The sequence below is a fragment of the Bos indicus genome, chromosome 1 (genome assembly GCF_029378745.1).
Source record: "Bos indicus isolate NIAB-ARS_2022 breed Sahiwal x Tharparkar chromosome 1, NIAB-ARS_B.indTharparkar_mat_pri_1.0, whole genome shotgun sequence".
Classification (NCBI taxonomy): Eukaryota; Metazoa; Chordata; class Mammalia; order Artiodactyla; family Bovidae; genus Bos; species Bos indicus.
In genome coordinates, this window is record NC_091760.1 from 43,301,429 (window position 1) to 43,325,098 (window position 23,670).

Below are 23,670 nucleotides of genomic sequence, written 5' to 3' on the forward strand. Positions count from 1 at the left end.
TTTACTAACTATCCTTCATATCTATTATGCTATCAAGTCCTAATGACTTAAATCTAATTAATTTTGATCTCTCTGTCTTCCTCAAAACTCCCAATATCATAGCACACAATGACTTAAGAATTTCAAATGCATTTTAATCACTGAAGGACATTTATAAAATGCATATTACCGGTATTCATGACCTGCTGAATCAGTTTCTATTATAATACCTCAGAATTTATTTTTGTACCAAAACTCCCCCAGAAAATTCTGATGTGTAATCTGGTTTGGGAATCATGGACAAGAGTCATAGGTTCCTGATTAGTATTTCCACAACTGGTCATTCACCCTGCAGTCTATTTTCTACAACCAAATATTTAATTTCAAAAATAACTGATGATGCCAATCCCTGTTTTAAAGTTTTCAATGAATGCCTATCCTTAAAGAATAAAGTTCAAGATCTTTCACATAGCACTGATTACTTTTATAATCCAGGCCCTTCTAACTACTTACTTTTGACACTATATTCACCTTGAAAACGCAGGATAGTTTTCCCATAAATTTGCTCAAGTTCAGAATGTCTTTCTTCTCTTCTACATCTATTCATGACTGTTTACATTTTAAAATAAAATGATTGCATTTTGCCAAAATAGCAACTGCTACAAATACTTTTTATGTTTTTAGTAAGAGTAAATAAAGGGCATTCATTCTAGTGCATGGTTCTGTTATTCTCAATGAATTTTCTTTTAAGAATTCTTGGGAAATTTTCTTTTTCCATTTATTGCATTGTATTTCAGAGGTCATCTATCAAGGATATGGAAACAAAAAATGTAACAGAGCTGACAGAGTTCATTCTTACAGGACTTACACATCAACCAGAGTGGCAGATCCCCCTGTTCCTTCTGTTCTTGATGATATACCTCATTACCATTGTGGGAAACCTTGGTCTAATCATGCTCATCTGCAATGACCCTCACCTTCACATCCCCATGTACTTATTCCCTGGGAATCTGGCCTTTGTGGATACTTGGTTATCCTCCACAGTGACCCCCAAAATGCTGCTCAACTTCTTTGCCATGAGCAAAATGATCTCTCTTTCTGAATATAAGATACAGTTTTTTTCCTTTGCAATTTGCGTAACCACAGAATGTTTTCTGCTGGCTACAATGGCGTTTGATCGTTATGTGGCCATATGCAAACCATTACTTTATCCAGTGATCATGACCAATAGACTATGTATCTGGCTATTAGTTTTGTCATTTTTAGGTGGCATCTTCCATGCCATAATTCATAATGCTTTTTTACTCAGATTAACCTTCTGCAATTCCATCATAGTAAATCACTTTTATTGTGACATTATACCATTGTTTAAGATTTCCTGTACTGATCCTTCCATTAATTTTCTTATAGTATTCATTTTTGCTGGATCAATACAGACATTCACCATTTCCATTGTTCTTGTCTCTTATACACTTGTTCTCTTTACAATCTTAAAAAAGAAGTCTCTACAAGGAATAAGGAAGGCCGTCTCCACCTGTGGAGCCCACCTCCTGTCTGTCTCTTTATACTATGGGCCTCTTCTCTTCATGTATGTGCTCCCTGGATCTGCACAAGAAAATGATCAGAATATGATGGACTCTCTGTTTTACACTGTCATAATTCCTTTCTTAAATCCAATAATTTATAGCCTGAGAAATAAGAAAGTCATAGACTCACTGACAAAAATGTTAAAGAGAAATGTTTAGCTATCATATTAATAAGTATTCTCTTTTCATTAAAACACTATAAAACTATACAATTAGATGTGTCTATGTGTTGATTATTATTTAAAAGTTTTTGCATTTACAGTTGTACTATTCTTTTATTGACTTATTCCCAGGCGGCTCAGTGGTAAAGAATCTGCCTGCCAATACAGGAGACACAGGAGATGTGGGTTTGATCCTTGGGTCAGGAAGATCCCCTGGAGGAGTAAATAGCAACCCACTCCAGTATTCTTGACTGGAATATCCCATGTACAGAGGAGCCTGGTGGGCTACAGTCCATGAGGTCGCAAGAAGTCAGACACGACTGAGCAACTAAGCATCAGTTCATTTCAGTTCAGTTCAGTCACTCAGTCGTGTCTGACTCTTTGCGACCCCATGAACCACAACACGCCAGGCCTCCCTGTCCATCACCATCTCCCGGAGTCCACCCAAACCATGTCCACTGAGTCAGTTATACCATCCAACTATCTCATCCTCTATCATCCCCTTCTTCTGCCCTCAATCTTTCCCAGCATCAGGGTCTTTTCCAATGAGTCAGCTCTTTGCATCAGGTGGCCAAAGAATTGGAGTTTCAGCTTCAATATCAGTCCTTCCAATGAATCCCAGGACTGATCTCCTTTAGGATGGACTGGTTGGATGTCCTTGCAGTCCAAGGGACTCTCAAGAGTCTTCTCCAACACCACAGTTCAAAAGCATCAATTCTTCGGTGCTCAGCTTTCTTCACAGTCCAACTCTCACATCCATACATGACCACTGGAAAAACCATAGCGTTGACTAAGCATACAAGATGTTAGTATCTAATAAGTTTCTTTAAACAACTTCGTATTTTAATTATTTATGTCATACCTAAAAAATTAGAGCAGAAAACAAGAATGAAAAAATTTTTACAGGCTTATATGTTGTTCAATGTGGCTCTATAAATACATTCAGTTGTAAAATAGTGCAGGCTCTGTGAACAGGACTTGATTATGATATCTTTGCTATTTCTACAGCCATGTAGCCTGGAAACTCATATCAAATTTAACTCTGTATGGAGGCGGGTTTGTGTTTGGAGTGAACAGAAGTAATTCCCAGGAATTTTGCTAGCAATCAAAAGGCCTATTATTCCACATTATCTGAGGTATGATAAATTTCACTTCTTGTGGGGATAAACTCCATACCACACAGAGAAATAAAGAGAAATGAGAAAGCAGTGAGGGAAAAATGGTATGGGAGCTAAGACAATGAAGACAGAGCTACACTGTTAAGAGATCCTCTTACCTTAATATGTTTCTTAGAGAAAGGGAAAGAGGTGAGTTGCCTCTTAACTGTAAATGATTCTTCTATATGTCCTTTCTAGGTGTGTCTGTATGTTATAGAGCAACCTGAAAAATGTCACTATTTCAGAATGCTAAAAGACTAGACTGATAATTTAAATTGGATAGACATAGAGAATAAGAGAGAAATGGCAGAACAGGAGGAAAATAGTCAAAAATTTCTTGCAAACAAAATCCAGGAATGAACAGCTTCACTAGGACGTTTTACCAAACATACAAAGAACTTATTTCAAAAGAAATAAGAGAAAATATTCCCAAATTTATTCTGTTAATGTTTACCACCATTACCTTGATACCAAAACAAAAGACATTATTAAAAAAATAATATTGCAGTGCAATAACTTTGAAGGATATAGATGAAAATCAAATTCAACACTACCCAAAAGTATCATATACCATAATGAAGCAGGATTCATTCCAGGGTCAAGGATGATTCATGCAAATCAATAAACATCATATCAACAAAAGGAAAGAAAAAAAAACCATATGATCATCTCAGTAGATTTAGAAAAAAACACTTGATAAAATTCAACATCCATTCTTGAATTAACTATCACCAAAGTAGATATAGAGGGAACATATCTCAATATCAGTTCAGTTCAGTTCAGTTGCTCAGTCATGTCCGACTCTTTGCGACCCCATGAACCGCAACACGCCAGGCCTCCCTGTCCATCACCAACTCCTGGAGTCCACCCAAACCCATGTCCATTGTGTCAGCGATGCCATCCAACCATCTCATCCTCTGTCATCCCCTTCTCCTCTGGCCCTCAATCTTTCCCAGCACCAGGGTCTTTTCAAATGAGTCAGCTCTCCTCATCAGGTGGCCAAAGTATTGGAGTTTCAGCTTCAACATCAGTCCCTCCAATGAACACCCAGGACTGATCTCCTTTAGGATGGACTGGTTGGATCTCCTTGCAGTCCTAGGGACTTTCAAGAGTCTTCTCCAACACCACAGTTCAAAAGCATCAATTCTTTGGTGCTCAGCTTTCTTTATAGTCCAACTCTCACATCCATACATGACTACTGGAAAAACCATAGCCTTCACTAGACGGACCTTTGTTGGCAAAGTAATGTCTCTGCTTTTTAATATGCTATCTAGGTTGGTCATAACTTTCTTTTCAAGGAGCAAGCGTCTTTTAATTTCATGGCTGCAATCACCATCCACAGTGATTTTGGAGCCCAGAATAATAAAGTCAGCTACTGTTTCCACTGTTTCGCCATCTATCTGCCATGAAGTGATGGGACCAGATGCCATGATTTTAGTTTTCTGAATGTTGAGCTTTAAGTCAACTTTTTCACTCTCCTCTTTCACTTTCATCAAAAGGCTCTTTAGTTCTCCTTCACTTTCTGCCGTAAGGGTGGTGTCATCTGCATATCTGAGGTTATTGATATTTCTCCCGGTAATCTTAATATACAAAAAGCCATTTACAACAAACCCACAGTCAATATAATACTCAATGGTGAAGAGCTGAAATTTAGGAAAGAAACAAAGATGCTCACTCTCACCATTTCTATACAATATCATATTGGAAGTCTTAGTCACGGAAACCAGACAAGAAAAAAGAAATGAAAGGTACTCAAACTGTAAAGGGAAATGTGAACTGTCACTATTTGCCAATGAGATAACACTCTATATAGAGAAGTACCAAGACTCCATCCAAAACCTATTAGAACTAGTAAATTAATTCAGCAAGGTATCAGGATACAAGATTAATATACAGAAATCGGTTGCATTTCTTTACACTAACAATGAAATACCAGGAAAAGAAAATAGAAAACAATTATTCTATTTAAAACTGCATCAAAAAATAACTAGGAATAAATTTAACTAAGCAAGTGAAGACCTATATACAAAACTTTAAAACACTGATAAATAAAACTGAAAATGACTTAAAGAATTGGAAAGATATGCTCTTGGATTGGAAGAATTAATTAAGCTAAAGTGGCCATAGTACACAAAGCAATCAGTGCATTTAATGCAATCCCTATCAAAATATCCAGGATACTTTTCATAGATAGAACAAATAACCTATGGAACAATGAGACACCAGATTGCCAAATGTGACTTGGGGAAAAATAATAACAAAGCTTGATATATATATATATATATAAATATTTATATATATATATATATATAAAACCCTTCTATATTTCAGACAATATGACAAAGTTACAGTAATCAAAACAGAATGTTTTGGGCAAAAAAACCACAGACATATAGAACAATGGAACAGACTGGCTATGAGTTATATGATTGATGAGTTATCAATCAATTTTTAATGAAAATCTATCCAGTCAACTAAATGACTTCTCTGTCCTTCACTGACCACCCCCTTCACATCAAATATGTCACCAAAGTGGTGACTCTACATTGTGAATTCTTTTGCATTCTCTTCCCTCTCCTCTCAAAGTCATTTTGCCCAGGGCTAGTTGGCTAGTGGTAAAGAACCCACTTGCCAATGCAGGAGATATAAGAGCAGGTTCAATCCCCAGGTCGGGAACAACCCCTAGAGCTGGAGAAGGCAACCCACTCCAGTATTCTTGCATGGAGAATCCCATGGACAGAGGAGCCTGGTGGGCTACTGTCCATAGGGTCACAAAGAGTCAGACACAATTAAAGTGACTTAGCATACATGTAGGCATATTTCATCCAAATAGATCTCATCTATTATAGAGGTAATAAAATTAAGAGGGCATTCGGATATGCATGGTTTATTTCAACTCTCATTCCCATTTACTCAAGTTGAAAATTCTTTGTCTTTATTTCTGGTTTACTCCATTTCATTTCAGGTTATACCCAGTGAGGACATGGAAAGGAAAATGCAACGTTGGTGACAGAATTCATTCTCACAGGACTCACATATCAGCCAGAAGGGCAAATTCCCCTGTTCTTTCTGTTCTTGGTGATATATCTCCTCACCATCATGGGAAACCTTGGCCTGATTGCTCTCATCTGCAATGATCCTCACCTTCACATCCCCATGTACTTATTCCTTGAGAATTTGGCCTTGGTGCACGCCTGGATATCATCCACAGTGACTCCCCAGTTGCTGGTCAGTTTCTTTGCAAAGAGCAAAATGATGTCTCTCACTAAATGTAAGATACAATTTGTTTTCCTTTGGAACCAGAATAACCACTGAATGCTTTTTGCTGGCAACAGCAGTATATGATTGCTATGTGGCCATTTGCAAACCATTACTTTATCCAGTTATTATGACCAATAGACTATGCATTCAGCTATTAGTTTCATCATTTTTAGGTGGCCTTTTCCATGCCATACTTCATAATATAACTTTTATTAAGATTGACCTTCTGTAATTTTAATATAATACATCACTTTTACTGTGAATTTGTACCACTATTTAAGGTTTCCTGTACTGACCCTTCCATTAATTTTCTGATGCTATTTATTTTCTCTTGGTCAATACAGATGTTCAGCATTCTTACTGTTCTCATCTCTTACACATTTATTATTTTTACAGTCTTAAAAAAAGAAGTTGGTATAAGGCATAACTAAGGCCTTCTCCACCTGTGGGGCCCACCTCCTATCTGTTTCTTTATACTATGGGCCTCTTCTTGTCATGTATATATGCTCTAGGTCTGTACAAGCAGATGATCAAAATATGATGTACTCTCTGTTTTACATGACCATAATTCCTTTCTTAAATCCAATTATCTATAGCTTGAGAAATAAAGTCATAGATTCACTGGCAAAAGTATTGAAGAAGAATGCTTAGATTTCATATTCATGTCAGTTCACTTTTTACTGAAAGTCATAAACTGTGCAGATTAGATGGTGCTACTGTTGACCAGGGTTCAAAGTGTTTTGCAGTTATCATTATTACCCTAAGTGTTTTAAAGAATTAAGCTGAGAGTACTAATAAGCATCTGAAACTCTATGTACGTTACTCAAAAAAGTAGATAAAATTCTAATCAAGTGTTCATGTTATACCAAAAAAATTAAAGATGAAAACAAATTAAAATCTTCTGCACATATCTTCTCAATATGTCTTCATAAATGCATTAAGCACTATGACAGTATATTCACTCTTAAAAAAATTGAAATATGATGTCTTTAATATTAAGAAACCTGCACAGCCTGAAGAATCATATCATGTTTATCTCCCCAGTGGTGACAGGCCTGTGTTTGAATAAACAGAGCAAATTTCAGGAATTCTGCTAGCCATTGAACAGTCTTCTATTTCACTCTATGTGGGACATAGTAAATTTCACTTTTTTGTAGAGTTTCAACTCTTTGTGCTCCAATTGTGCCCAGTTGTTCAATTGTGTCTCAATCTTTGCAACCCTATGGATTGTAGCCTACCAGGCTCCTCTGTCCATGGAATTTCCCAGGCAAGAATACGGGCTGGGTTGCCATTTCCTCCTGCACAGGGTCTTCCAACCCAAGGATTGAGCCTGCATCTTATGCATTGGCAGGCAGGTTCTTTACCACTGAGCCACCTGGGAAGCCGTGCAACTCTCTAATCACACAAAAAAGGCAACAGAAATGAGTAGCCAATAAAAATGAAAAATGAGAAAGGAGTTAAAGCAGGAAAAATCAGGTCAAATTGCAAGAGGATACTCTTAGCTCAACGTGTCTCTATCTAACAAGAAGAGCGAGGATGTCTCTCACTATCTTTCCTCTTGAATGGTTCTGTCCAGTTTGTGGGTATGTTGTAAGGTAATCTGAAAAGCTTTACTGATTGAGAAAGCTAAACAACGAGACTGAAGATTTAATTGTTATGGGCATAGAAAGGAAAAAAAGAAGTAGCAGAATAGGAAGGAAATGGTCTCAACTTTCATACAATTTTGAGAAATGCGAAACTAATCAGAAAAAAGAAGTAATATGTATAGATTATTAGAATGTGTTGTTAACAAGAGGCTTCAAGTGCATATTACCAAAGTACAACTAACATTAAAATGATCTATCAGAGTTCAATGAGTAGCTGGGAAAGACATGAAAATGAGCAAAAGTTTGCATGATTTATGCCACCACAATCCTTAAATGTTAGCTTTTGTCACAATCCATACTCTAAGAATAACAAGTGATTCATCTTCAGGTCTATCTCTGACCTTCCAGTCTCACCACTGATTCCATACACATTCCTACTAACACCGTTGATGCCCTCACTCTAAAACTACTCACCTCTGTCATTTTCAACATTCTTGATACTTCTACTATTTGGTTATGTTCCAAAAATTGTTGTCAGATTATTTGTTATGAAAAGAACTCTGATTTATATTTCTCTTCAATAATTTTTAGTGAATTGTATTGCTATCAGATTATGTATATAGAGTATACCTATCTAGAAATCTCTATATGCATATGTATATTTGTTTATGTGTATTTACATATTGTGTAATTTATAAACATATCTATCCTTAACTATCTGTCTTACTCTTCATTTGTTCATGTTGCCATTATTTGGGGTCTTTCCCCCCAAAAATCTTGATTTAACTCCAAATTCTCTTCTTCCACTATTCTCCTAATGGACCCAATGCTATAACCAAAATGAATGACTGAAACTCTTCTGGACAAATGTTCCTCTCAGGTACATGTTTGTTTTCATACAGGTCTCTCCACTGGAACATTCTCCCCAAGTATGTCCATCTTCATTTGAAATTATAACAGTCCTTCCTTCAAGGTCTATCTTAAATGTTATATCTTCTACAACACATTTCCAGAACACCTCAAAGAGAAAAATAATGCTGCCTCATTTTGAAACATTGAATACTTTATTTAGGCTCTTAGGCCATTGATAACATTGTGTAATTCTTATTTGGGGCTTATAAGCTATTTTTAGGTTACAGTTTAGAAATCTCACTATTCTCTCATTCATTCCTATGTGGTGCTTAGCAGAGTTGCTTACACACATGAGGTCCTAAATAAATATTTATGCAATATATGTAAACTTGAAATGATTCTGACAGCACAAATATTTCAAATGAAGCATGAATGCATCACTTACTTTTCAGTCTTTCACTAAGCCCACAGAGATTACTAGGCCTGGGATGGCTACTCTATGTCAAGGACCTTCATGTTTTTCTTTCAAGATGATCACAAGCATCACACACCTAAAGTGAATTAATCTTGTTCTTCTTAGAAAGAGGATCAGCTCCAGTGATAAAGTATGACAAAATATCAGGGTGAAGCTCTTTAGTTAGACATTTGGGTTAAAGATACAAACCATATAAATATTTACAACAAATAACATTATTACATATTTTTGGAGGTGCAGCTCACAAGATTATGATCTGCTTTCCTTTTGCTTCTTGAGGACGTCACCAAACCCCAGAAAGCAAGTGAAAGGATAACAGTCATGATGCTTTCATTATTTTTCACTAGGGAATCTATGTATTTCCATATATCTATAATGCATTCTTTTTTTTTTTTTTGCTGTATAATATTCCCATTGTTCTGATTTTTTCCTGTAATTTTAAGTTTTGCTTTTTCATACACATATAGTTATGACCCAAAGACTACACTGCTAAAATAAGCAAATGATATATGTGTTTTATAATCATAAAAGTTTGTTTCCCTAATTGGCCTTTTGTTTGAATGAAAAGGTTGACAACAAGCTATGAGTATGTGAGCATGGTTTACCTGTCAAGTCCTTCTTTAGGTTGGGTGGGTATGAAGAAGGCACCGGGGGTCTCTCAGAAACTCAGGCTTCCTATGTAGCCTTCTGTTGAACAAGTCTAATCTAGAGATTCTGCTCTGATGTGTCTTTCAAAAAAGTTCTTAACTATTTTATGCTTTCCAGAAATTCACCAAATCTCCTCACTGATGTTTTCCCATTCTCACTTCTATTAAACATTTTTTTTAAATTTTTGTATATCATATATGTCATTTCAGTACCATGTTGGAAAAGATGTCAAGTATGAACTTGAACAAAGCTCAAGAAACTATGAAATTAAATTACTTATATATTATTTAATGGTATTTAGATGCAATGAACTATCACATTGCTTATCACAATGCCAAGTTCATCCAGTTGTCTGGAACACTACTTATATTGGATTAAACTACACATTGGAGATGCTAATAATATAACATAAATACTCTTTATTATGAAGCTGTATTGATTTTCTTAACCTGGAGATTTAAAAGTCTCCACAGTTCCTTTCTCTTTATGTACATTTATAAACATTTTTTTCTCATCAATATCTGATGCTGTTGAGAAGTTTCACAATATTATCCTATAGAGTGTTCAAATAGGGCTACCCAGCCTGTCCAGTGGTTAAGACTCCACCTTGCAATGCAGAGGATACTGGCTCAATCTCTGGTCTGGGAAGATCCCACATGTGTGTTTTTCTGGAATTCCCTTCCTTTACTATGATCCAGCACATGTTGACAATTTGATCACTGGTTCCTTGGCCTTTTCTAAACCCAGTTTGGACATGTGGAAGTTCTCAGTTCATGAAATGTTGAAGCCTAGCTTGAAGGATTTTGAGCATAACCTTGCTAGCATGGGAGATGAGTATAATTGTCCAGTAGTCTGAACATTCTTTGGTACTGCCCTTCTTGGGAATTGGGATGAGGACTAGTCCTGTGGCCACTTCTGGGTTTTAAATTTGCTGACATATTAAGTGCAGCACTTTAATAGTATCATCTTTTAGGATTTTAAATAGCTGGAATTCTGTCACCTCCACTAGCTTTATTGGCAGCAGTGATTCCTAAGGCCCACTTGACTTCACACTCCAGAATGTCTGGCTCTGGGTGACTGACCACACCATTGTGGTTATCTGGGTCATTAAGATCTTTTCTGTATATTTTTGCCATCTCTTCTTGATGTCTTCTGCATCTATTAGGTCTTTATCATTTCTGTCCTTAATTGTGCCCATTTTTAGATGATATGTTCCTTTGATATTTCCAATATTCTTGACGAGATCTCTAGTCTTTCCCATTCTGTTGTTTTCCTCTATTTCTTTGCATTGTTCATTGAAGAAGGCCTTCTTGTCCCTCCTTGCTATTCTCTGGCACTCTGCATTTAGTTGAGAGTAGCTTTCCCTTTATCCCTTGCTTTTGGCTTCTCTTCTTTCCTCAGCTATTTGTAAAGCTTCCTCAGACAACTACTTTGGCTTCTTGCATTTTTCTTTGGGATGGCTTTGCTCACTGACTCCTGTACAATATTATGAACCCCTGTCCATAGTTCTTCAGGCACTCTGTTTACTAGACCTAATCTCTTGAATCTATTTGTCACCTCCACTGTGTATTCAGAGGGGATTTGATTTAAGTCATAGCTGACTGGCCTAGTGGTTTTCCCCACTTTCTTTAGTTTAAGCCTGAAGTTTTCTACAAAGAGCTGATGATCTGACCCACAGTCAGCTCCAGGTCTTGTTTTTTCTGACTGAATACAGTTTCTCCATCTTTGGCTACAAAGAATGTAATCAATTTCATTTCAGTATTGACCATTTGATGATGTCCATATTTAAAGTCATCTCTTGTGTTGTTGAAAAAGGGTGTTTATTATGATCAATGGGTTCTCTTGGCAGAATTCTGTTAGCCTTTGCCTTGCTTCATTTTGTGTCCCAAGGCCAAATCTATCTGCTACTCCAGGTATCTCTTTACTTCCTACTTTTGCATTCCAATCCCCTATGAATAGGACATACATTTTTTTCAGTATTAGTTCTAGGAAGTCTTGTAGATCTTCAAGTGTACCCACTGTCAACTTGGTACCCATAAACACTTTTTAAAAATTATAATTAAATTTAAAATAAGGATAACAGTAAGAGCATAATTCTACCAATAACGATGCAATTGTGCTGTGTACAATCAAAAATGCATCAAAAGGGGGCTTCCCTGGCAGTCCAGTGGTTAAGAATCTGCCTGCCCAATGCAAGGGACATGGGTTCAATCCCTGTTCAGGAAGATTCCACATGCCACGGGACAATTAAGCCTGTGACCCACAACTACTGAAGCCAGTGCACTCTGGTGCCTGAGCTGCTCAACAAGAGAAGTCGCCACGATAAAAAGCTCATGCACCTCAAGGAAGAGTAGTCCCTGTTCACCGCAACTAGAGAAAGCCTGCACAGAAGACCTGCAGCAACGAAGACCCAGTGTAGACACAAATAAGTAAATAAATTATTTTAAAAGACACTAAGAGGGAAAATATTTGCTCTTTAATATCTGGTAACTGAAATACAATGATGTTAAATTGACAATGATTAATCATAAGATATTTACTCAATACATCTTATGATAAGAGAATAATAGTGTAGGGAAAAGTAAGACATTTGTTGTACACAAGCACGAACACATACACCATAATGTACTCTTATCAAAGTAAGGAAGACATACTCAAGGCATTTTGTAACTGATCTCATGGTATTTATAACTACCTTCTTCCACTTCCAAATCCATTTTCCCTTTACTTTCATAAAGTACTGTAGTTAGTCACTATTCTTTATCTGGTGGGGTGACCCAAATCATCATTCTCAAAGAGTCTAGAAAATTTGAAGTTCTGCCCAATTAAAAAAAAAAATTATTGGGGGCTTCCCTGGTGGCTCAGCTGTAAAAAAGTCACCTGCCAATGCAGATGAGGGCTCAATCCTTGGGTTGGGAAGATCCCTCAGAAAAGGAAATGGCAACGACTCCAGTATTCTTACCTGGGAAATCCCATGGACAGAGGAAGCTCGTGGGCTACAGTTCGTGGGGTTGCAAAAGAGTCGGACATGACTTAGCAACACAACAATAACAATAGCTGATTTACAATGTTATGTTAGTGTCTGCAGTACAGCAAAGTGACTTAGTTATACATATATCCACTCTTTTTCAGATTCTTTTCCAATGTAGGTCATTCAGATAAGATCAGATCAGATCAGTTGCTCAGTTGTGTCCGACTCTTTTGCGACCCCATGAATCGCAGCACGCCAGGCCTCCCTGTCCATCACCAACTCCCGGAGTTCACTGAGACTCACGTCCATCGAGTCAGTGATGCCATCCAGCCATCTCATCCTCTGTCTTCCCCTTCTCCTACAGAGTATTAAATAGAGTTCTCTGTGCTATATAGTAGGTCCTTATTAGTTATCTGTTTCATATATGGTAGTATGCATGTGACATTCCCAATCTTCCAATTTATCCCTTTCCTTTTACCCCCTAGTAACTATAAGTTTGTTTTCTAAATCTGTAACTCTATTTCTGTTTTATAGATAAATTCATTTGTAGGCTTTTCCAAGATTCTACATGTAAGTGATATCATAATTATCTTTCTCTGTCTGATTTACTTTATTCATGATGACAATCTCTAGATTCATTCATGTTGCTTCATTTGTTGAAGTTTGCCATTGAAATAAGTTTCAGAGACTAGTACTTCTAAGAGATGCTATGAGGGATTTTCTTTTTCCAGACACAATTTTCTTTATCCCGTTATGGAGCGGTAGTCCAATTTCCCTTGGTAGTCAGAATCAGTTACTTCTGGTGACTTAGCCTTCCTTGCCTGATGATTCAGAGGAATGAGGAGCCCAAAGTGGCCCAGTAGCACTCTTAAGATCCTACTCAATGGAATCACTGCTGTGTGTGCTGGTGGAAGTATTCTTCCCTCTGGCTATAAGGACTCTCAACCTCTGAGCATAATATCTTGGAAAATGAAGTTAACTTGTCTAGTGGATCTCTAGGTGTAATACTGAGTGGTGCCATTTCTATTTCTACTTCTTGATTTTTGACCTATGAATCCTAGCTATCTGAGAAACAGTATTGATTTTAAAAGCACACAGCCTTCTGAAGAAACTTGATCACCTATGGTACTGTCCATCCAGGAAGTACTGTAACTGAGTTATAAAAGGCCGTTCTGACATTCTCTCAATCTAACACCTTCAGAATGAAGGGGAACTAGGTAAAACAAGTGAACTCAATAGTAATGGGGCCATCACCACATTTCATTTGCTGTTGAAGTAAGCTGAGCAGTAGATAAGTAATCTTGTAAGTCCACAGATAGTTGTTTTGGCAGAAACACAGTCTGCAGGGAAGGAAACTCAGTATCTAGAGTTAGTATCTATTCTAATAAGGACAAAACACTGACCTTTCCACAATGGAAAATTGTCCAATGTAATCAATCTGTCACCAGGAAGCTAGCTGATCAGCTCCATAAACAGTACACTATCAAGGACTCATTGTTGGTCTCTGCTGGCAGACTGGGCACTAAGATGTGGCCATGGACAGGCTGGCCATGGTGAGTAGAAGCCCATGTTGCTGATCCCACAGGTAAACTTTATTCCTGCCACCATGGTCCCCTTTGAGTCCATTTGGTGATGACCAGGGTGGCTGAAGAAAAATGTTGACTGGTATCCATGACTGGGTCATCCTGTCCACTTCATTATTAAAGTCCTTCACTGCTGAAGTCATCCTTAATTGAGCATTCACATCAGACACAAATATATTTATGATTTTTCCCATTTGGAGGGAAATATCCACATACTTCTTCTTCAGATATTCTTGCCATCAATTTTCCAGTAGTATTGTTTCAAAGTCCCTTACCATCCAGCCAAACTATTGGTTAAAGCCCACAAATCACTATATAATCACATACCTGGCCATTTATCTTTACAGGCAAGTAAGCTATCGGGTATCCAAGTTCTGTACCTTGGGAAGATATTCCATCACACTCTCTGCCAGGGAAGTCACAGAGTGGGAGTAATGTTAGAGTAGTCCACTTTGGGATGGTGTCTGCATATGATGCAGAACCATTGGTAAACCAGATCCAGGTCTTATATTTCTCTGTTAATTATAGACAACCCCTACCCCTGTTATTAGGCCACAAGTGCAGGCTGGGATAGAGAATCCAGTGCAGCAGGCATGGGAACCATGGGCATTTGGGTTGCTTCTTCATAGACATCACTGGTACCTTCAAGGCTTGCTCAGGCTAGAACATGTACATACCACTTGCATTTAATAATGGTGTGACAGTGTACTCCCAATTTAATGGCCTGGCAATCATACAACACCCAATTCAGGAAAGGCAGCTCAGATGCCATGTAAAACTGATGACCCATTGTTAAGCATTCAGTCTGAGCCACCAGGGAAGGCACAGGGCAGGCTAATAGCTGTTCTTCACATGCTGCTATTCAGTGGCTCCATTACATCCAACTCTGCAACCCCATGGACTGCAGCATGCCAGGTTTGCCTGTCCTTCATTGTCTCCAGGAGTTTGTTCAAACTCATGTCCATTGAGTTAATGATGCCATCCAACCATCTCACCCTTTCGCCCCATTTTTTCTCATGCCCTCAATCTTTCCCAGCATCAGGGTCTTTTTTAATGTGTCAGCACTTCACATCAGGTGCCCAAAGTATTGGAGCGTCAACTTCAGCATCAGTCCTTTCAATGAATATTCAAGGTTTATTTCTTTTAGGATTAACTGGTTTGATCAACTTGCTGGCCAAGATAATCTTAAGAGCCTTCTCCAGCATTAAATTCTGAAAGTATTTAATCAATTCTTTGGCGCTCAGCCTTCTTTATGGTCCAACTCTCAAATCTGTACATGACTACTGGAAAAACCATAGCTTTGACTATACAACGGTTCTATGAAGACCTACAAGATCTTCTAGAACTAACACACAAAAAAGCTGTCCTTTTCATCATAGGGGACTGGATTGCAAAAGTAGGAAGTCAAGAGATATCTGGAGTTACAGGCAAATTTGGCCTTTGAGTACAAAATGAAACAGGGGAAAGGTTAACAGAGTTTTGCCAAGAGAATGCATTGGTCACAGCAAACACCTTCTTCCAGCAACACAAGAGATAACTTTACACATGACATCACCAGATGGTTAATATCAAAATCATATTGATTATATTCTTTGCAGCCAAAGATGGAGAAGCTCTATACAGTCAGCAAAAACAAGACTGGCATCTGACTGTGGCTCAGATCATTAACTCCTTACTACAAAATTCAGATTTAAATTGAAGAAAGTAGGGAAAACCACTAGACCATTCAGGTATGACCTAAATCAATCTTATAATTATACAGTAGAAGTTACAAATAGATTGAAAGGATTAGATCTGACAGAGTGCCTGAAGAACTATGAACAGAGGTTTGTGACATTGTACAGGAGGCAGTGATCCAAACTATCCTCAAGAAAACGAAATACAAAAAGGCAAAATGATTGTCTGAGGAGGCCTTGCAAATAGCTGAGAAAAGAAGAGAAGCAAAAGGCAAAGAGAAAAGGAAAGATATGCCCATTTGGTTACAGAGTTCCAAAGAACATCAAGGAGAGATAAGAAAGCCTTTTTCAGTAATCAATTCAAAGAAACAGAAAAAAAAAAAATAGAATGGGAAAGACTAGAGTTCTCTTCAAGAAAATTAGAGATATCAAAGGAACATTTCATGCAAAGATGGGCACAATAAAGGACAAAAACAGTATGGACCTAAGAAGCAGAAGATGTTAAGAAGAGGTGGCAAGAATATACAGAAGAACTATACAGAAAAGATCTTCATGACCCAGATAACCATGATGGTGTGATCACTCACCTAGAGCTAGACATCCTGGAATTTGAAGTCAAGTGGGCCTTAGGAAGCATCACCACAAACAAAAATAGTGAAGGTGATGGAATTCCAGTTGAGCTAATTCAAATCTTAAAAGATGATGCTGTTAAATAGCTGCACTCAATATGCCAGCAAATTTGGAAAACTCAGCAGAGGCCACAGGACTGGAAAAGGTCAGTTTTCATTTCAATCCCAAAAAAGGCAATGCCAAAGAATGTTCAAACTACTGCACAGTTGCACTCATCTCTCACATTAGCAAAGGAACACTCATTCTCCAAGCAAGGTTTCAATAGTATATGAACAATGACTTCCATTTGTTCAAGCTGGATTTAGAAAAGGCAGAGGAATCAGAGATCAAATTGCCAACATCCGTTGGATCCTTGAAAAAGCAGGAGAGTTCCAGAAAAACATCTACTTCTGCATTACTGACTATGCCAAAACCTTTGACTGTGTGGATCACAATAAACTGTGGAAAATTCTTAAAGTGATGGGGATACCACATCATCTTACCTGCCTCCTGAGAAATCTGTATACAGGTCAAGAAGCAAGAGTTAGAACTGGACATGAAACAATGGACTGGTTCCAAATTTGGAAAGAGTACTTCAAGGCTATATATTGTCACCATGCTTATTTAACTTATACACAGAGTACATCATGAGAAATGCTGGGCTGGATGAAACACAAGCTGGAATCAAGATTGCTGGGAGAAATATCAATAACCTCAGATATGCAGATGACACCACTGTTATGGCAGAAAGTGAAGAAGAACTAAAGAGGCTCTTGATGAAAATGAATGAGGGGCTGGTGCACTGGGACAACCCAGAGGGATGGTATGGGAGGGAGGAGGGAGGAGGGTTCAGGATGGGGAACACATGTATACCTGTGGCGGATTCATTTTGATATTTGGCAAAACTAATACAATTTTGTAAAGTTTAAAAACAAAATAAAATTTAAAAAAAAAAAAAGAAAAAGCAAGAGAGCTCCAGAAAAACAAAAAAAAAAAAAAGAGAGAGAGAGAGAGAGAGAGAGTTTTTATACTATGATGTTAACTGAAAGGGCAGGCTGCAAAATTATAGACATGACCATGTGTTGTGTGCTTAAAAAAAAAAAGAAAAGAAAATGAATGAGCACAGTGAAAAAGTTGGCTTAAAACTCAACATTCAAAAAGCTAAGATCATGGCATCCAGTCCCATCACTTCATGGCAATTAGATGGGGAAACAATGGAAACAGTGAGAAACTTTATATTTTGAGGGGGCTCCAAAATCACTGCAGATGATGACTGCAGCCATGAAATTAAAAGACACTTGCTCCTTGGAAGAAAAGCTATGACAAACCTAGACAGCATATTAAAAAGCAGAGAATACTTTGCCAACAAAGGTCTGCCTAATCATATCTATGATTTTTCCAGTAGTCATATATGGATGTGAGAGTTCGACCATAAAGTTGAGCACTGAAGAATTGATGCCTTTGAATTGTGGTGTTGGAGAAGACTCTTGAGAGTCCCTTGGACTTCAAGGAGATCCAACCAGTCAGTCCTAAAGGAAATCATTCATGAATATTCATTGGAAGGACCAATGATGAAGCTGAAACTCCAAAACTTTGGCCACCTGATGTGAAGAACTGACTCATTGGAAAGGACTCTGATTCTGGGAAAGATTGAAGGCAGGAGGAGAAAGGGATGACAGAGTATGAGACAGTTGGATGACATCACTGACTTGATGGACATGAGTTTGAGCAAGCTCTGGGAGTTGGTGATGGACAGGGAAGCCTGGTCTGCTGCAGTCCAAGGGGTCATAAAGTGTCAGAAACGACTGAGTGACTGAACTGAACTGAAATTTACTATACAGACTTTTGTCAGCAATGTAATGTCTCTGCTTTAGATACACTGTCTAGGTTTGTCATAGCTTTTCTTCTAAGGAGCAAGCATCTTCTAATTTTATGGCTGCAATCACCATCCACAGTGATTTTGGAGCCCAAGAAAATGAAGTCTATTATTGTTTCCATTTATTCCACATCTATTTGCCATTAAGTTATGCTTCCTCCCATGGAGAGTATTATCTGCAACAGATCTGAAGACTTTGTTCCAAACCTAAGGTTTAGCACTTATCTTGACCTGCCAAAGGCTCCAAAGAGCATCCCTATCTTCCACTACCACTTCAAGCACCTCTTTCTGCTGGATCATATGGTCCAAGTGGCACCACAGCTTGGAGAGAAGACTAGGTCTTTTGCAAATCTCTCGCCTCTTCTGAGCCATGCCCAAATCAAGCAGTTTTTCTGGTCCCTTGATAAAGTGGTTGTCTTAATGTACTCAACAAGGATAATGTTCCTTCTAAAATCCATAGTAGCCTACTAAGGGTTCTGTCTCCTTTTTGGTTGCAGGATGCGCTAGATGCAACAATGTAGCTATACCTTATGACATTATAATTCCACATGACCCACACAACTGAATCTCAAGAATTTCACGAAATTAAGTGGACCCTGAAATTTTTTGGATTTATTTCTCATCTTCTAGCAGGCAAATGTCTATCAATAAGTCTAAAGCAGTTGTTATTTCTTGCTCCCTAGGTCCAGTCAGCATAATGGACCAGTGGGATATCTTGTAGAAGGAAAAGAAATAAAAATCCCTAGAGAAAAATTTATAGATCATGTATGTGATAAAGCCTTGTATACTGGATACAAAAAAAATTCTCAAAACTTAATAATAAGAAAACATATAGCTCCATTAAAAAGGACAAAAAGTTTAAACAGACAGGTCACTAAACTAAATGTATATATGTTAAATAAGAACACAAAAACATGCTCCATGCCACTGTACTTGGGGATATGTAACTGAAGACCACAATGAGATACCATGACCCAACTATTAAAATAACTAAAATTGAAAAGACTATCCCTATTGGAAGTAGCGATACAGACTTTTGTACTAATAATTAGGCAACAAAAAGAGTTTAAAGGTAATTACATGAAATTGAAGAGGGCAGTGTGCTTAAGTCAGGTGTGGGTTAGGTTGAGGCTACCAATGCACATTATACTGCTCACTCCATCCTCTTACACTGCTGAGTTCTCACAGTGACTTCTCCTTTATCTATGATTTTTTCACCTCTTTTTAAGGTTTCACTGGCACAATTCTAAGAAATACTATAATCGATTAATGAATCTACCAAAATATATGCTTCTTTTTTCCCCTAGCTGCCAGTCATGTCCCAAGTCGAGGTTAAACATTTTTCTGCTCGTCAGATATCAAAGTACAATATTACTATTTTCATATTATGCTCTTTTGACATAAATAATGTTATTTTTGTAAATGAATTCTGTATGCCAAGTACTCTGTTAATAATTAGAGGCAAATCTGAACATGTGACCACCCTGTTCAAAATCCCTCAATAGTTTTCCTTTGAGATAAAGATAAAAGTCCCCAGCCTCGTCTCTCATGCTGTGATTCAACCCATGCTGGCCTGCCATGTCCAATCTGGCTCCTCTTTGCTTCCCTCGTTTGCATGTCAGCTCCATCTGCCTTTTTTTCCCATCCCCCCCACCCCCACCCCCAACTTCACTAGTGATCTTGTTCTCTGATAAGCTAGGCCTGCCAACGATGGAAAACCCTGAGGATGCTAAACGTCTAGAGGCAACACCTTGGTAGAAATGAAGACCCTCAGGACCCAGCCCTGACCCATTGAAACAGAATATGCATTTTCAGAAAATCACCAGGAGGTTCACAGGGATTAAAGTTGGAGAACAACTGATCTAGGCCACCTCCCACTGTGATCCTTTGTTTTGTTTTATCTTTGCTCCTTCCCCTGACCTATGTCTAGTAAAATTTTTCTCCAAAAATTTCACTGTAGAGTGGGGAGTTCTTTGCAGATCTGGAATGTGAGCTATAGTTTCCACGAGGAGGACAACACTCTTGTAGTTGGCTCCTAAAGGGAGTCTAGAATTTTGTCTTCATTGAATTCATGTATAATCAGCTCAGAAAAGACCACACTAATTAAAGCACTCAGAGCATCAAAATTTGTGGATGAATTGAAGTTTGCATAAACATGCCAGAAGTGTCATCTGTTGTGGAAGGTAGTGACATAAAATACAATTTCAGTTGTTAAAACTAGAATTGTCTACAATGACTTGATGTTTATGATTTTAGAGTCTGTAATGCCCTGTGGAACAACCTGGACTTTCCCTACAGGTTCAAATCTATAATGCCCAGAGGAACAACTTAGTTTTGTCCTAAAGGGAATCGATGCATGATATTAGGAAATTTTAGAGCTTCATTCCTTCCTCTTCGGTTTAAAAAGAACCCTTTCATATAATTGGTTGACTCTTTGGTTCAAAGCTAATTTACATAAACAAAATTTTCCTGACCTTGGGAAATGAATGTGCGAGGAATTGGAATTGTGGCCTGTGTCATTATCATTCCAGTGATGTTGCATTATTTTCTACTTAAAAAGCCTACCTCTTTGAAAGGATCGCCACAATTTCTTACAAGATATGGGTAAAAGAGAAATAACTTCTATAAGGCGTATCATTCTTAGGTAAAACAGGCAGAATACTGTAAAATCTATAATTTTAGATTGACTTACTATGTCAAAAAGGCAGGTGAAAAAAATTAACAATATGAAATATCTATATATCATATTTTTGTGACTAAATCTAGATAAGCAAAATAACTGTATGACTGAATTGTCCCTCAATGATAATTCATTATCTTTCTAACATAACTATAAAGACTTCATAAGTTTTGGTGAACTAGAATCTTAAAGAATTTAAACTGGCTTTAAATATAGGTCACATGTTTCCTACATAAGAAATTTTTCTGGGTATTCTGATTAAAAGTTTCATTCTTCTTAATTAATCACAGTTGCTGACTGAACTTTTAAGGTAAGTCACTTACATATTAATTTCTCTATTCTCTCACCTACTTCTGAGAATACTTTTATTCAGTATTTTAATATATATTGTAAGAAATGTGCATAAAATGTTCCCCTATAATAAAGACCCACACACATATTGAATTTGAGCATTTTCAATTATCCTTTAATTTGGAATTGCAAGGAACGGAGCCTATTCAAAATTAAATACATTTGACAACTAGAATTACTGGTATTGGTTATTTATATTACTTGAATTAGGCTCCAGTCTTTGGCTCAATTTTATTTTACTAGAAAAACTGGTGGGAAGAAAATGCTCTCAAATAAACACAGCAGGATTTCTAGAGAAAATCAGCTCTAATCACTCTAATAAAATATATAAATTAATTTTTAATTAATTATGGAAAGAACTTTCCAGCAATGCTAATATATTTAAAAACAGTCAAAGTTTCTAAGGTAAACTTTAAAATTAAATTCTCTGTGTCACACACAAATTCCCTAGGAAGATAATCTTTGAATTTTGAAAAAAAGAATACAGAAGGATTCCCAGTGTTGACATTTAATGAAAACCAGGATTAAGACAAATATTTACCTGCAAATTTTCCCCATATTTCCTTCTTGGTGTTTATCTGATACTACCTGTCTTCATTGTCTTGTCTTTCCTACAGTTTTCTATCCGTGTCTCTGTTATGCTTTTTATATTTCTTGACTTGTTTTTTAAATAACTCACCCAATTGCTCCTTTCTACTTCTATCCTCTTTCTCATCTTGGTGTCTTCCTCTCTTCAGAAAGTGTGAAAGAAAGTGAAAGTGTTAGTCCCTCAGTCATGTCTGACTCTTTGCAATCCCACAGACTGTAGACCACCAGGCTCCTCTGTCCATGGAATTTTCCAGGCAAGAATACTGGAGTGGACTGCCATTCCCTTCTCCAGGGGATCTTCCCAACCCAGGGATTGAACCCGGGTTTATTGCACTTCAGGCAGATTCTTTACCATCTGAGCCACCAGGGAAGGTCAACAAAACCTGTGTCTAAACACTTTAGAAAATATGTATTTAAATACTCTACAGGAAAAAAAAAAACTTTTATCTATAGGAAGTAGAAAAATTATAATTGTTATCCATTTTTTTCTTGGTGTACCCAAAAACATTCTCCTCGCGTTATGTGCGATGCTTCCCGTTCATTTCTCACTATTCTCTGGCCTCAACTCTATCATAAATTGGAAACTCCTCTCACTAAAGACACTAAAAATCTCTCATTTCCCAGATTCAATGATTGTTCACCTCCTGTTCTAGGGAGGCATTCATTTTGCCAATCAGTGTTGCACTTGATTATGTCCTTGTGTCTTTTTTCTCTTAATGTTTACAACACTCAACTCTCCAGTTCTTCCTTCTGCTTCTCTGATTACTCTGCTCAGTGTATCTTTTTGGTCTCTCCCTTCTCTCTCTTTGGCTAAAGCTAGGGCAATGGCACCCCACTCCAGTACTCTTGCCTGGAAAATCCCATGGATGGAGGAGCCTGGTGGGCTGCAGTCCATGAGGTCGCTGAGAGTCAGACACTGAGTGATTTTACTTTGACTTTTCACTTTCATGCATTGGAGAAGGAAATGGCAACCGACCCCAGTGTTCCTGCCTGGAGAATCCCAGGGACGGGGAAGCCTGGTGGGCTGTTGTCTATGGGGTCGCACAGAGTCGGACACTACTGAAGTGACTTAGCAGCAGCAGGGCACTTGTTTGTAACAGAAAACTAGTTAGCTGAATGGAAATTGACTATTACATAGAAATTCCAGGGAGATTAGAGGAATCTGCTGATAAATGGGCAGGAACAGAAGAAAACAATACAGTGAGACAGTAGCCCAAATCAAATCTCCACACTTGCTCAGTAGGAGCTCCTATCGCAGCTGCTGAATTGTAGAAGCCACAGCTCACACTGACAATGCAGCTGGTACAGATGCAAGAAGCATTTCCTAGGGTCTTGATATGGCTGCCTTTGCTGACTTTGCAACCCAAATTCATTTTTTCCTGTTCCTTTGGTCCATGCTCGATGTTACAAATCCAGTGTTAGTATGTTTGACTATTCAAACCTAGATCAAGTCCCCTTACTCTAGTTGCAAGGGGATGGAAAAGTGTTTCTGGCTCCTTTGACTTCTAGAGTACGTGGTAGCCTTTGCCTGATACCAAGACTCATGTAGTAGAAAAGAGGATCATTTTCAGCTATCTAAAATGATATGTATCTATTTCAAAACTTCTTTAATAAAATTTGCCCATTTTGTT

The 23,670-nt window shown here is 37.7% G+C and overlaps 1 protein-coding gene and 1 pseudogene across 1 annotated transcript; both read left to right on the plus strand.

The window, feature by feature from the left end:
- The first annotated feature begins 773 nt into the window (after window positions 1-773).
- Window positions 774-1,724, plus strand: LOC109563964 (olfactory receptor 5H19-like). Its single transcript, XM_019967466.2, has one exon. The coding sequence runs from the start codon at window positions 795-797 to the stop codon at window positions 1,722-1,724; it is 930 nt and encodes a 309-aa protein (XP_019823025.2). The 5' UTR covers window positions 774-794.
- A 4,139-nt stretch (window positions 1,725-5,863) lies between these two features.
- Window positions 5,864-6,828, plus strand: LOC109562316 (olfactory receptor 5H8-like; annotated as a pseudogene).
- Window positions 6,829-23,670: the final 16,842 nt, after the last annotated feature.

Excerpts from the sequence above, each read along its gene's own strand:
- LOC109563964 (XM_019967466.2), top strand. The coding sequence starts at position 795 with ATGGAAACAAAAAATGTAACAGAGCTGACAGAGTTCATTCTTACAGGA.